Below are 15590 nucleotides of genomic sequence, written 5' to 3' on the forward strand. Positions count from 1 at the left end.
TGGAAACTATCTCTCAACTACAAAAGACAGTAGAGCAGCTAAAGGGAAATAATACTAGCTCTTCAAAAAGATTGCATGTGGTAAGCTCCATGAGTAAAGAGATGTCCAAAATGCCTCAACGATGCACAATGCAAACAAATAGTGGTGATGTATCTTTGCTAGAGATTCCTACTTATGATCAAATTTTTCGACCCCCAAAGTTGGCAGATCGTGAGTGTGGCATGCTCTATGGAAGGGATTTTTTACTACGCCATTGCAGGGATAACCAAAATGTGACTTACTGTAAAAACCATCGTATAGTGCAGTTGTGGGTCAAAAATAATGAGATTACTATGGATTTACGGCACAATAAAGATGAACAACAAAAAATCAAGGATTTTATTCAAGATAACTATGATCAAATTTTGCCACTTAAGTTTCCCGGAGCTACATACTTTTGGAAGCAAGAAGATGTTTATATGTACTATGTTCGAACAATGCAAGCAAGCCGAAAGTACAAAAAAAGAAAAAGCATCACCTCTTCTGCGGGCTCTTCAGTGGGATCTTCTATGGTAATATCTTTCTTCATAATGCAAATTGTCTATTATGTTCTTCTTTTATATTTAAATAAATTCACTATATTATAATTATTGCAGGAAACAATTGGTGCATTATTTGAAAAAGAAGAACAAGTTTTGCAGGGATATGTAAGTTTGATGATTTATTTTCAAATTTGTATTTCCCTTCTATACGTTTAAGTCATTATACATGTGTTAATTCTTGAGCATTTTATTATAATGATGATAGGAGGAAGAACAACTTATAGTAGCTGCATCTATAGAGGATCATGCTCCATGTCAATATGACTTGGAACACGGTAGTGAAATGTTGGTTCAGGTTTGTATCACATATTTCACATACATTGTAATTTATACTTATTTTCTTGTGAATTTGTTTATAAGAATTATGTAATCTTTGTTAGGTAGGAGAAGGTGTTTATTGCCCAGAAATGCCACAAGAGTTAGCAACGACTGAAGATCATCATTTTTCAGCATCTAAATCTTTCATGGAGTTATTGCAAGAGACAGAACAGGTTGGAAAATTGATTATCGTTGCCATTTTATATTATATCAGTTGAGTTTAATATGGATATCTAATTAGTATTTTTTAATGATTTAGGTTGAGGATTTGAATCAAACTTGCGTTCATGAGACTTCGCTAAATCCTGAGGATATGTCAATTGCAAGAAAGAGCAAGCGCACACCAAAGGTATACATTATACCTCTTTATAACGGGTTTAATGTTAATTCTTATGCATCGTTTTTTTTCGTTTGTCTCACATGGGAATCTAGAACTTAATATTTATTCTTCTTTAAAGTGGAGTGAGAAGATGAAAAAAAACATGCAAAAAATGAAGGCAAGTAAAGCTGCTAAAAAGCAACAAAGACTGAAGGTATTTATTATTTTAGTTTTTCTACTTTAAATCATATATCTTACATGTAAAATCATGCATACATATTTGGTAGTTGGTTTCCATTTTACGTTATATAAAAGATTACTCTTTACTACTTGTTTTCCTTTCATAGGAGCTTAATGCCATCCATGTCGAGAAGGACCTCGATTTTTGTGTTGATATGTCTTCTCAAGTAAGCTCTTTTTTTAAATATGATGCATTCTTCTTTTTATAAATTAGTAAACAAGGATTATAATATATTTTTATTGCTTCTTTCAGATTGATGAATTTTGTGAAGAGGATCAAGAGACAATTCTCTTGAAGTTTTTAGAGATACATACTATTAATGAAATGTATGCGTCTCTAAAGACTAACTACAACATTATCAAAAGAGACCCTACTTTCCATGGACACAAAACTGAGCATAGCTTGCCTGCAATGAGGAAAGCTATAGTGGATTGGCTAGTTTTAGAAAAAAAAGTTATTGTAAAGAAGCATGAAGACCACATTTTGAGTCTTGATGATGTACATGTATCGGAATGACATGTGTGCATTTAGAACAATTGGATGAACTCTATTTTTGGATGAACAATTGGATGCATTTTGAACAATTGGATGAATAATTCAGTCTTAATGATGTACATGTATCGGAATGATACATGTGCATTTTGAACAATTGGATGAACTCTATTTTTGTTTCTTGATGTCCAATAAGTATGCAAGTATTCATGTTGTTTAATATTTTTATAAAGTTTCTTAGTAACTAGTTGTTTCTTTCTTTCTTTGAAGATGAGTTTGCATTCTACATCTTGATTATGCAGTTATCTTTAATTCATTCTAAATGTCACTTTACATTTTTTCATACGATGTATATGGAAATTTAATTGTGTGAGTAAAAATTGATTTTGTAATATATAAAATTTATCAATCTCAGCTTTTACTACATAGATAGAGTTACTATAGTGAATCTATTATATAGTAACATTCTAAAGTAAATTTGCTAGTCTATATGAAAAATGCTCAGTTTTACTATATTGCTAAATTTACTAGAATTAGTCTTACTAGTAAACTTAGGATATAGATTTGCTATATAGTAAAAACTTAACTATATAGTAAATTCTTGTCTATATGGAAAATGCTTGGTTTTACTATATTGCTAAATTTACTAGAATTAGTCTTACTAGTAAACTTATAATATAGATTCGCCATATAGTAAAATCGTATCTACATAGATACTCCTTGGTTTTCCTATATACAAATTTACTAGATATAGTATATCTAGCAAATTAATGTTAATCATTTGCTATATAATAAATTACTTACTATATAGACAATCTAGTAAATGTTCAGAATTTACTATTCCGGAATTTTGCTAGATACGTTCATTTGTATCTAGCAAAATACCTTTTTTTTACTATATAGACAAAGGTTTAGAGTTCCTTGTGACAGAATCATTCTCCTTGCTAAGGACCGGTTCATAGCCATAACAACAGCAACGATGTCCAACGGAACCTCCATCATGCCACTTACAGCAATACGAACATCTTGCTCCCGCCTGATAATTCGCCCAAAACAGCGAAACACCAACACAAAAGGACTGGGAAACAGGCTATCAGGATCTCTCCCCCCACAGCTCGCTGCTTTAAACTCCGTCGCACAGCTTCACGTGTATCTTTCAACAAGCTCACGGGCGGTTTGCCTTCTTTCCTTGGCCGCATGCATAGCCTCCCATATCTCAATGTCTCATTCAATGGCTTCACAGGTCAAATTCCGAATGTTGGCCTGTTCACACATCTCCATGCTACATCATTTCTGGGCAACCCGGGCCCTGTGGGCCGATCCTTCATAAAGTCTGCGACGTAGCGGTTTCAGGCCACGACAAGGGTCGACTTTCTCTCGATCGAAGCTCATTATCATTCTACTTCGGCGTTGCTATTGTTGGGGGGATTACTCTGGTACCTTCTCCGCCGCTGCACCCCAACCTCCTCTCTTGTCCTACGTCCAACCTTTGGAGGGCAAAGGTTTACAGCGGAAGATCTATGGACTGCCACTGAAGGCTACGATGAGAAAAAAAACCTTGGTGCAGGTGGCTTCAGCGTTGTTTACAAAGGCGTGTTGCCAGACAACAGGGTCGTTGCTGTGAAAAAACTCAAAGATGCACGATCTTACGATATATTCGTAAGGGAGGTGCGGATACTTGGGAGACTGCGGCACAGAAATCTAGTGAAAATCTTGGGTTGCGTCTCTACTTCGGAGCTGAAGGCTTTGGTGTTGGAATTTGTGAGCAATGGGAGTTTGGAGCGACACTTGCATGCCTGAAAGCTGCAGATTGAGCTGGGAAGCACGCTTGAAGACAGCAATTGGCGCGCGCTGTTGCTAAGGTTTTGGTTTATCTGCACCATGACTATGGTCTCCTGTGATGCATGGTGACTTGAACATCCTCTTTAATTCCGACTTTGAAGCGCGCCTCACAGACTTTGGGACTGCCAGGCTATTCACCGATCTTTCAAGCGGTGGAACCTCTCTCCAGCTATCTTCCACCTTCAAAGGCTCGATTGGCTACATTGCACCAGGTAAAGCGCTTGCCTTTAGATCACTCTTCCCACAAGACGATGGTGAGACGGGGATTCGAAATTATGTCAACATACAACATAATGCTTTGTTTCATTTGCAGAGTGTGCATACTCTACCCAGGTTTCAACGAAGGCGGGCGTTTTCAGTTATGGTGTTGTATTGCTTGAGATGTTGACGACAAGAAGGCCCACGGAGGAAAATCTTGGCATGGGAATCTCTTTATCGCAATGGGTGCGCTCATATTTCCCAGACAAAACAATAGCAATCTTGGATGAAGCTCTTCGAGGATTTGGAATCAATAATCCTCTTCATATCATCAGACTCATGGGCCTCGCTTTGGCTTGTACGGAGGAGAATCCAAGCAGCCGTCCTACAATGAAACAAGTTCTTGCAGTGTTAGTAAACATTGAAACGGGTTTTGGCAATGCTTTTCTCAACTATCCCACATTAGAAAGCTCTTACACACAACATGGTGATTGAATACTTCATGTGATTTGCAGTATTTTGGCAATGCTTTTCTCAACTATCCCACATTAGAAAGCTGTTACATACAACATCTATTTCCTCTGCAAATCACATGAAGTATTCAATCACCATGCATTGCCAAAACCCGTTTCAATGTTTACTAACACTGCAAGAACTTGTTTCATTGTAGGATGGCTGCTTGGATTCGAATAAGAAAACATACGTGAATACTTCATTCTCTTCTCTCACTAGCTTCAACAAGGTTGGCTGGGAGGAAAGAATTGGTGCTGCTCCCGTGATTTGCAGTAGGAAATAGATGTTGTGTGTAACAGCTTTCTAATGTGGGATAGTTGAGAAAAGCATTGCCAAAACCCGTTCCAATGTTTACTAACATTGCAAGAACTTATTTCATTGTAGGACGGTTGCTTGGATTCTCCTCCGTACAAGCCGTAGTAGGAAATAGATATTGTGTGTAACATTTGGTCAGAGCCCAAGGCTAGGAGATAGAGAGGGGACGGATTTCGATCTGACAAACGACGTGTCTGTTCGGTGGTCATCCCACACTGCCTCCAAGAGATTGCGGGGGGTTAGGCGAAGCCTTTGGGAGCGCAGGTAGATGAAGATCGGGGTGAGCGTGGGATGCGTGAAGTACTAGGAGCGTGGAGCAATTCGGTTACTCGTGACCTCCATGCGATGGACAGACGGGACCCTTTAATGCACTCTAATGCACCCTTTCCCTTTCCTATTGCCCCTAGGACCTAGACACGTGTGTGCACATCTTTATTACTAATCATTGGCCAATGTTACATAGTTTTGGCGGTACTATTTACACCACTTGATCGATCATAAATACAAACATATAACTGCACCATCAAATTGGCGCCTAACAATAATAAAGTTCTAATGACTATTAATTAACTAAATAATCATTTCTCTTGTCATGACACTCCCTCTTGCTTGAATGAGCAGAAGTCCTCTTCTGGATTATTGCTTGTCTCTTCCTCTTACGTGCACTTTCTCTTGTTACATCTGCCATTGCATCGCCTCTTTGCAATCTACGAGTATCTGTGGAAAATCTGTAAAGAACTCTTCTGCCATCCATTATGCATCACTAGCTGGCTGGTTTTTAAACTTCAGTAAATACATATATCTCTTCTTTCCACGAGTACTCTTCTCTTTATGGTACACGATCTGTTCCGGAGTAAGAACTTCAGTCCCATCTTCAAGTTCAGGTTCTTCTTGATGCTGAGTATCCAAAAACGCAGAAGTATCGCCATGGTATCTCTTCAAATTGCTCACATGAAAGATGTTCTTCATACGCCAGTGGGCTGGTAACTTCAGCTCATACGCTCTGGATCCTTCTTCTGGATATAAAGCTGCTGAAATCTGAAATGGACCATACAACTTCGGTGCTAGCTTGACGTGTTTGGTACTTCCTCTCACTGACTTGATTCTTCTTCAATAAAACCCAATCATCCTCCTTGTAATAAACTTCTTTTAATATGTTCTTTTACCTACTCAATAACCTGTGACATATCCTTAGCAAACTGGTCAGCAGCAAAAATTTGCTCCCCCAAGTGTGTTATTGGAGTGGGTAAACATTGCCCATAGATGATTTCAAATGGGGCTTTCTTGGTGGAAGTATGTACAATGTTATTATAAGCAAACTCTAACATGGGTAAGAACTCTGGCCACCTTCTAGGTTGGTCATGGACATAAGCTCGAAGTAAAGTAATTATGGTTTGATTGGCATTCTCACTTTGTCCATCTCCTTGAGGATGGAAGGCTATAGTAAATTTCAATTTGGTTCCGAGATTCTCTAATAGGGCTGTCCAAAAGTTGCTAATGAAACGGCCATCATTATGGGATACAATGGTATGCTCAAACTGACCAACCTTGGGGAAACCAGACACAAAATCCATTGTAATGTGTTCCCACCTTTCCGAAGGAATAGGCAAAGGCTGCAAAAGACTAGCAGTCTTACTTGTGTCAGATTTAATGCGCTGACATACGTCACATTGTTGAACAAAGGTCGAAACTTCTTTGCGAAGTTTAGGCCAATAGAAGTATCTCTCAATATTGTCAATGGTCCCTCTAATGCCTCTATGTCCAGAATATGGACTCGCATGTAACTCACTCATGACTAGATACCGAAATGTTTTGGGTACCCATATGGCACGTCCCAAAAATAAGTATCCATCCACGATGGAGTAAGCCTCTAAATCCCTGACCTCATTACGCTGAATCTTCCCATAAATGTCAGCGAAGTCCTCATCTAAAGGATAAGCTTCAACCATTGCTCCTAATGATTTCTCCTTAATCACAGAAACGTGATTAACTTGGGGCCGTCCACTCAAAGCATCAGCTACTAAATTCTCCTTTCCTTGCTGATATTCGATATTTGGTTGCCCAAAGGATTGAATATATTCAGCCCATTTGATTTGCCTTGAAGAGACAATGGGTTGAGAGAACAAGTGCTTGATACTTTGATGGTCAGTCTTAATCTTGAAAGCAGAACCATATAAATAATGCTTCCATAACTTTAGAGCACGAATGACTGCCAATAACTCCTTCTCATATGTGATATATTTCAATTCAGCCCCTTGAAGTTTTCTACTCTCATAAGCAATGGGATGCCCTCCTTGCATCAACACTGCCCCAATCGAGGTACCACTTGCATCCGTACATACAACAAAGAACTCTTTGTCCATGTCCGGAAGTGTTAACACTGGTGCAATCACCAATCTCTTAAGCTCCTCAAAAGCTACTTGGTGAACCTCTCCCCACTCATACAAGGAATGCTTCTTCAACAAATCTGTTAGTGGGGAAGCAAGATGTGCAAAATTCTTAATGAATCTGCGATAATAACTACACATCCCTAGGAAGGATCTCAGCTCATGTATGTTTTTGGGTATTGGCCATTCAATTATGGCCTTGACCTTTTTAGGGTCAACCCGAATTCCCTCGTCGGCAGACACAATGTGTCCCAAATACTCTATTTCTGTCTTGAAAAACTCACTCTTCTTGGTATTTAGGAACAATCGATCCTTCCTTAGGAGCTCCATCACCTTAGCAAGGTGATCCTTATGCTCTTCCTCATTCTGGCTGAACACTAAAATATCATAAAAAAAGACTATGACAAATTTTCCCAAGTAGGGTCGCAAAACCCTTCTCATCAGCCTACTAAAAGTGGCTGGAGCATTAGTTAGGCCAAAAGGCATGACCAAAAACTCATAATGTCCAGTGAGAGTGCGAAAAGCAGTCTTATGTTCATCCCCAGCTTTCATACGAAGTTGATGATAACCAGATTTCAAAATTTCAAATCCAATTTGCTAAAAACTTTAGCACCTTTAAGCATATCCAATAAATCATGGACTCTTGGAATCGGATACCGGTTCTTAATCGTAAGTTTATTCAAAGCACGGTAATCTATACACATACGATATGATTCATCCTTCTTCTTAACCAATAATACAGGTGCTCCAAATGGAGAACTGCTTGGTCGAATCAGGCCTTTTTGCAACAGATCTTCAATTTGTTTTTCTACCTCCTCCATTTCTATCCTGTTCATCCTATATGGGGCTCTACATGGAGGAGAAGCTCCTGGCTCTAAGTCTATGGCATGATCATCTTCTCTCTCCATAGGCAATTCGAATGAGTCATCTCTTGAAAATCGATCCTCATAAGCTCTAAGGAACTCATTTCTCTTCCGATCTTCTTATGAAGATCTCGTGAATCCCGTATATACACAAGATTACAATCTACCCCTCTTTTTACCAATCTTTTCGCTTGGGAATAGCAGGGTTAAAATCATACCGCCATGGTTTACCTAGAATCATGTCAACGTCTTGTAAAGGGGCTACTAGAAAATCCCTTCGATCTCTATATTTTTGTATACGAAAAGGAATATTCCGTACAATGGATGTGTCTTCTTTATTGTGTCCCCTAAAAGCTCCTGAAAGTGACATGTTTTTTATAGGTTCTGGTTTAAGATGGAGTAATTTTGCCAATCTATCACTTACTAAGTCATAATTACATCCATCATCTAGGAGAACCACTATTCTCTGTCCATTCACGAATCCATACACCTTAAAAAGATCATGAGGCCCAAAGGTATTGGCTGAATGGACAGCATTCACTATTGGCTCAATAGTCATAGTAGATTTCGAGGGTGACAAGGTAGAAGCCTCACCCTCCTGCTTGGATGCCTTGGCTTTCCCTTTTACTGAATTCGTCTTGGCAATCTTAGCCAAGAGAACGGGACACTTATGCCATACGTGCCCTGGCTTATGTTTCTTGCACCCGAAACATTTTCCTTCCTTAATCAACTTCCTCTTCTCTTCGTCAGTCATAGAAGGAAATGGCACCCATCCAGGACGTGATTGGCTGTTCACATTCCTTACAAGAGCTTTACCCTTCCCTTTATTATTCTTAAACCGGTTTGGTTTCCTAAAAGTGGGTATATTATTGGTCTTAGATGATGACCCATACTCCTTATTGAAGGGTTTACGAGGATTCAATTTTCTCTCGGCTATTTGAGCCAGCTAGTTGTATGTGTTATCCATGCTTTGAAAACATGGAGGCATTATTTATATGGTCTAGAGTTTTATGTGGATGTGGATCATGATACTCTGAAACATTTTTATAAACAGCCTGACTTGAGGGGCCGCCAAGCTAGGTGGGCGGAGCTCATGCAGGAGTTTAATTTAATGATTCAGTACCGAAGAGGAAAAGATAACAAGGTTGCTGATGCGTTGTCTCGCATTATGCACAACCTGAGTTTCACGGTATTAGAGAGTGCTCTAATGACCGAAATTAGAGAAACTCAAAAGGTGGACGAGTTTATCCAAAGCTTATGGCCTAAAGCTCATGTGTTAAAACCCGGGGAAAATGAAAAAGCATGCAAAAGCACATGAAAGCACAAAAAAGCATATAGCGACGGTTTAGGGCACTTGATCTAAGAAGGGAGGGAAGGAGCTCATGGGTGGCTATTTTTTTGATCTTAATGGATTTCCTTGCATTTTCTGTTGTGATTTTGGAGGTGTGTAGATGGAAGAAACGAGTGAAAGCTTGTTAGATGATGCACCAATGCTCGGGAGCGTAGAGTGGCTTACAGAGAGGTTGTATTACAACCTTGCCATTTCTTTCTAGCATACCATCCCTTATGGTATATCTTGCATATGTTTGGCCTTTTCTGTGCTAGCCTTCATCATGGCTGAGTTGCGGACAATCATTCTCAACTTAGCTAGTTGCGGCCTGCTGGTATCGCGATAATTCTTTCTATCTTAAAATGGTGTGTTGCCCTACCAGCTAGATTTAGATGCTCGTTTGGGAGAGACTAAAATGAAATCGTTTAGATTTCACAAGCAGTTGTAGCTTGAATGAAGAGATTTTGGACTACTTTTTGATTAGCCTTCTCCTTTAGTGCTAGCCTTTGTCATGGCTGAGTTTGCCCTTCACCTCCGGAGTGCCGACAGAACTCAGTACGAAGACTTTGCATAAATGGATGCTCAAGTATGTGTGGGTGTGTGGATTTATATGTGTGAGAGCATACTTTTATACTATGGTCTACACCCACTGTTGGGCGTGTGGATTTGTTGTGTGAGAGCATATTTTTATATAATGGTCCAGGATATGAAAGACAAACACAATTAGAAGTAACAAGGCGCTGTCCTGTAGGTTTTCCAGCACTGTTTGAAGTCTTGTGTGTCAATACTGTGCTGTCTATGCCTCATTCTGTGGACGTATCTGCAAAAGCTAATGGAGACAGGTTTCCATTACATGACTTTGGAGCAACTGCTGGTTGAGGTGGTGCTAGAAGGGTTATGTTTCACAGCAAGATTGACAACGACAAGGATGGGTTTGATTGCGTCCAAGGATGAGCTGGAAGTATTATGAGCATCGGCATTTCATGTCTTCGTCGAATTACCTTTTGCCAGTGAACAGACACCAATCACCTGCTCTGAATTTGCAGGTCCATGAGCCCCAAGAGTCAAAAGCCCGGAGTTCACTTTCCAAGAAACTACTTTTCGCATTGGTGTTGATGTATTAGAGGAGTTAGACCTTCTAGATCAGCCTGATATCCTGGTAACATTTGTCCCCAACAGGAGTTGATGAAGTACTACTTGTAGTGCTTGAAAGCTTGAAAATAGAGATAAGTTTCATGTTTGTATAATTCTGATCATTCACTATATGCAAATGCAACTTCAGAGTCTTGTAGGCATGGCAAGTAGCCCTTCTGGAACAAATCCAACTGAGAGTATGGCAAGCCCGTCTAAGGATGTGGCAAGGTCTATTATTTATTGTATTAAGAATGTGGCAAGATCTATTATCCACAACTCTTGGACATCACTTCCAGTCCTGGGTCTCATTTAGTTCAACGAAGTGATTACCACTCTTGTCCAATTTATAGGTATGAAATGTCATACTTGATGTGCTACTCGTTCATTTATATTGAAGGGAAATTGCATCCTCCTATTTAACAGTCCTGATGCCAAGAAATACAGTTGAAACTGTCCATGTTTGGAGTGCTTACTAGCTTTTAACATTGATCCTAAAGAAATAGTCTGAGTGTGCCATTTTGAACAAGAACGTGGAAGCTATTTTCTCTTGAACAATTTCTACTCATCTATCACGATGTTTCAGATGGTATGTGGATTTGTTGTTTATCTTCTTGAGGAGGTTGCAAATGTTGTGGTTAGGATTTTTCTTGTCTTTATGACATTCTTGTGCATGAACGTCGTCTGTTTTTAGTTTCTCCTACTTGTTATCATTTTAATAGATTTCATTAGTGTGCCAAGTGCGTGCATACATTCTTACAGAAAAAGCAATTCCTCTTACTGTTTGGAAACATTGTTAGTTTATGTACATTTAGTACAATTCTGTGTCAAATAATCCAAGTGATCAACTTCCAAATTAATGAGAATAACTTTACAAAAGTCTTTTTGACACCCAATTTTTGAACATACTATCCCATGCCAATGCTAAAGTACGACACCTTAATGTTTTCTTTATGTATGAGCTTGGATTGTCCTAGAATCAATATTTGAATCTCTTAGAATCATCTTAGAATCATGGACCTATCTTGGGATATTGATTTTGAGGACTGATACCTTATCTTAGCCCTAAGGCAGTGGCTTGTGGGATATAACATGTCTCATAATATCGGTAACTCATTCGCACCTTATTCCTCAGGGGTTAATGATCTGACAGCCAAGACAGAATAGATTTATAGTTAAAACCCATGTACAAAAACTTACCAACACATGTGCCAGCACCTCTAGAAACAATCCCTGAGGTAAGAAAAAAAAATAAGGCTGCACCCTCTGAAGGAAACTACTACTCTTGCCATGTGCCTCTGTGTAGGCATCAGTAGCTGCTCAAGGCTGCAAAAATAATGCTTTGAAGTGTACTGCAGACAAAGCTATGTAGGTCTGCACCTAGGTCTGCTGCAAGTGTTAGGGATTTAGCTCCTACAAAGTATTGTTGTATTGTTGATGATCTCTAGTGGGCTCCCATTGCTCTTCACTGCTCCAGAATGATGTGTTAGCTGACTGGTTGGCAAATCTGGCTGACTGGCCAGTCTTAATTTCCACAGACCAGGGTCAGCCGACCCAGTCTGTAGGCAGCCAGGTTAGCCAACCTGCTGCTCCACATCTGTTGCATATGTAAGGCCCTCTTTGAGCCAGCAGACTGTTGACCAGTCTGCTTCATCAACCCTGCTCCAGCCACCTGCTGTTGTAACTGTTGTCCTACCTGCTGCTGTACCTATTGCACAGCCCTCCTATTACTGCTGTACCTTATGTACAGACTTGCTGCTGATGCCATACACCATCTGCTGTTGCTGTCAACCAGATGTTATATCTACCGCCTCCCTTGTCTTGCTGTGCAATGCAGCAGCTTTGTGCCCTTCTTTTGGGCTCATGATTGGGCTCTTTGAAGTTTGCAGTCTGACAGCCAGCCCTCAAAGGCAAACTTTGGTGGCCCTTTGGGCTACCCAAAGCAGGATCTCTGTTTGCTGTCCATGTGGCAGCCATCTTGCTATCCACATGGCAGCCTCAGCCCATTCCCCTACTGGTCAATCTACCCTCATACATGCTGAGGTATCAAGCCCCTGAGCTCTCCACATTTAGGGGGTTACAAGTGGGGCATCGAGCCTATACTGCCAACAATGCATGTATATCCTTTTGTCGTCCCCTTTCTTTGTTTCACAGCTTTCCTTATACACACACATGATGAGTAATATTATACTGATGTATATCTGTCCTTTTTCCTTCATTTGGTTTGGATGTGATGACTTGTTTGATACCTAGTAAATTTATCATGGGTTAGAATGTTTTTTTTAAATAAAAACATTGCTGCTTGATATAATGACTACTCGATATTTGTTTATGTATTTATTTATATAAGGTCTTAGTGAAAATTATGTAAGTCTTTTTTCAGCTTTGCTAATGTAATTTCCTTGATTGCCCCTCAATCCTACATCCAATTAGTTACAATTTTATCTTACACCTACTTTTCTATCGATATCAATAACACACCTTTGACATCTAACTTTCGAAAAAAGGCTACCTTTTGTTGTCGTGTTAATTGTGACAAGTACTGAGTCTTAACTTTGGAGTATAGATGATTTTTCAGTCTTGTTATCACTTTTGTTGTCGTGTTAATTGTGACAAGTACTGAGTCTTAACTTTGGAGTATAGATGATTTTTCAGTCTTGTTATCAATGGGCTTGTTTTCCTTACTTTCAAAAATACATTTGAAAAATTTTTTCCCCCTCACCCTCTTATATATGGTGGTATATCTTGGGAAAACACCCATTTTTCAACCTAGGCAATTCTTCAAGGGAACACTATGGCTCTCTCTCTGTCTCTGTCTCTGTCTCTGTCTCTGTCTCTCTCTCTCTCTCCACATGCACACGCACATGCGCACGTGCACGTGTTTGCTCGCTCATCCGCCGCATGCACGTGTGCTCGTGCACAAAAGATGTTTGATAATGGATTCAAGAAATCCTTTATGCCTTGCCATATTAAGGCATAAAGTGTGCATGGTGGCATGGGGAGAAGAAGAGTGATATTGTGACATGCATGCACACGCACATGTCCACGTGCACTAGCGTGGGCATGTATGCACGCACGCTCGCACACACACGCGTATGCACATGGACAAGATAATAGATTCGAGGAATTCTTTATGCCTTGTAATACTAAGGCATAAAGCGAATGCATGGTAACATGGGGAGGAGAAGAGTGCTAGTGAGGTAAAGTCGTAAGACCACATGGTTAGAAGAAAATATGAAGAGTGAGAGGAAAGGGATGCAAGGATCATGCAAAAGCAAGTTCGAGAGTTGGAAGGAGTGTTTCACATGTACAAACTTGTATTGGAACAGTTTGGCACAAGGGGAGGAGAAGAGTCCTCTATTGTAAAATTATGGAAAGGGTAGCATACACAAGTGGTGTACGCAAGTGGGTTTGTCATGTATCAAGCTTGAGTCCTTTTTTTAAAGCCAATTATTCCTTCATTAAATGTGACATGTACAAGGTGTGTAAGAGTACTGTTAGCTGGAAAAGAAATTAGGACAAGAGGCTAGACACTAAGCATGGCGACGCTCAAGGACCATAGAGGAAAGAAGAACGTGAGGGCAAAACGTTATCATGGGAGGGGAAATGGGATTAGAAGGGGAGGGAATGAAGAGGGAGGCTATGGCACAAGGGGAAAGGGAGAGGGGGGAGAGAAGCATGTACATGATGGGAGGAGGAATGTAAAGATGGAGACATCAAGGGAAGAGGGCCATGCTTTATTTGAAAGGAAGGAAAGGGGGAAATCAAAGTACTAGCTAGGTGGCTTTACAAGAATGAGCGTGTCCCATCAAGGAATAGCCCCCTCCTTTTATAGCCAAGAGAGGGGGTCTCTCCCAATAAATGCATTCTCCCACATGCATGGTCTCCCACGTGGGCTAGGCAGATACGCACTCTCAATTGTGTACGATAACCCTTTGCCTCATTTTTCCACATAAATCAAGCCCCATATCTCAAGTCTATGATACTCCCTTGGTCTCTTCCCAATTTTATAATATGTTCAAACCTCTAGGAGGACAAGTGGAGGGTTGGCACAAGGAATCTTGCCACCTCATCCTACTTTCCTCATTATTTAACTTGCACTCTTGGACCTTCTATACCTTCCCCACATGGGCCTATCCTATATGGAGGGAATAACCCAATATAATATCCATCTCCACCTATTTTATATTACTTCTTCCATGGACTTTGAGCCATATCTCACTAAATGCAGGCATGAGACCGCCTAGGTGGAGGGGTGGCACATGGAGGAGCCATGCTACCTTACATTTTATAATATTACTACCATGGATTATGTACAACACACCTTATGGGTCCTCTTACGTGGAAGGGTGGCACATGGTCATGCCCTGCCACCTCAACCTGGGCCCTATGTACACCATATTTTATTATACTATTGCCACACATACAAACACACACTCATATTTATGCCTTGTTCCCTTAGACAAATTTATGCATAATAGTTTCTCCCCCCCGGGCAGGGAATGCACACCATTTCCATGCCTGGGTCCATCACGCACAAAGAAGGGCTTGAGGTAAGGCTTGTTGATCACCTTCTTACCATATGGCTCATGCAGCTCTTAAACTTGTACAGACCCATTGCTACATTCCTTGATGACTTTGTATGGACTGGTCCACAATGGCAGAAACTTCTTATCCATTTGGTGGTCCAATCTATTATCAAAGCATAGCACCACATCCCCCTCAGCAAAGTGTCTTTTCCATCCCCTGCGAATCTTAGCATTCAAGCGAGCCTTTTGTCGATTCTTTTAGATCTCTGTTTGGTATAGTGCAAGGCATCGGGTTTCACCTAACTTCTCAAGTTGTACCAATCTGGCCTCTACATGTTCGTCTTTTGTCATCCTCTGTTCTTGTGCGAATCTCAAGGCCGGAATCTCTATCTCTAGTGGTAAAACTGCCTCATTACCATACACCAACTCAAAAGGAGTGTGACCTGTAGACGTTTTATGAGTGATGTTGTAAGCCCACACGTCTTCAGTGACCTTCTGATCCCACTGGCTCCTGTTCCATGTGACCATTTT

The 15590-nt window shown here is 40.3% G+C and overlaps 2 protein-coding genes across 2 annotated transcripts; both read left to right on the top strand.

Moving 5' to 3' along the window:
* Window positions 1–332: 332 nt before the first annotated feature.
* On the top strand, window positions 333–2043 carry LOC147892574 (uncharacterized). The gene is made up of 8 exons (XM_087386747.1): window positions 333–551; window positions 636–686; window positions 787–876; window positions 962–1072; window positions 1159–1248; window positions 1358–1432; window positions 1566–1625; window positions 1712–2043. Exons 1-8 carry the CDS (start codon window positions 333–335, stop codon window positions 1973–1975), a joined length of 960 nt encoding a protein of 319 aa, XP_087242873.1. The 3' UTR covers window positions 1976–2043.
* Window positions 2044–3015: 972 nt separating this feature from the next.
* LOC147892575 (receptor protein kinase CLAVATA1-like) lies at window positions 3016–4486 on the top strand. Its single transcript, XM_087386748.1, has 2 exons — window positions 3016–4005; window positions 4107–4486. The coding sequence occupies exons 1-2, from the start codon at window positions 3852–3854 to the stop codon at window positions 4484–4486; spliced, it is 534 nt and encodes a 177-aa protein (XP_087242874.1). The 5' UTR covers window positions 3016–3851.
* The last annotated feature ends 11104 nt before the right edge of the window (window positions 4487–15590 follow it).

The sequence above is a fragment of the Dipteris shenzhenensis genome, chromosome 16, assembly GCF_047967505.1.
Source record: "Dipteris shenzhenensis isolate YYH24624 ecotype China chromosome 16, Dip_SZ_1.0, whole genome shotgun sequence".
Classification (NCBI taxonomy): domain Eukaryota; kingdom Viridiplantae; phylum Streptophyta; class Polypodiopsida; order Gleicheniales; family Dipteridaceae; genus Dipteris; species Dipteris shenzhenensis.

What these genes read in the sequence shown, in the direction of transcription:
- LOC147892575 (XM_087386748.1), top strand. Translation starts at nt 3,852, where the DNA reads ATGCATGGTGACTTGAACATCCTCTTTAATTCCGACTTTGAAGCGCGC. An exon ending in GATTGGCTACATTGCACCAG is followed by an intron (nt 4,006 to 4,106) that starts GTAAAGCGCTTG and finishes TTTCATTTGCAG; the next exon opens with AGTGTGCATACTCTACCCAG.
- LOC147892574 (XM_087386747.1), top strand. Translation starts at nt 333, where the DNA reads ATGGATTTACGGCACAATAAAGATGAACAACAAAAAATCAAGGATTTT. An exon ending in GTAGTGAAATGTTGGTTCAG is followed by an intron (nt 877 to 961) that starts GTTTGTATCACA and finishes AATCTTTGTTAG; the next exon opens with GTAGGAGAAGGTGTTTATTG. An exon ending in AGAGCAAGCGCACACCAAAG is followed by an intron (nt 1,249 to 1,357) that starts GTATACATTATA and finishes TCTTCTTTAAAG; the next exon opens with TGGAGTGAGAAGATGAAAAA.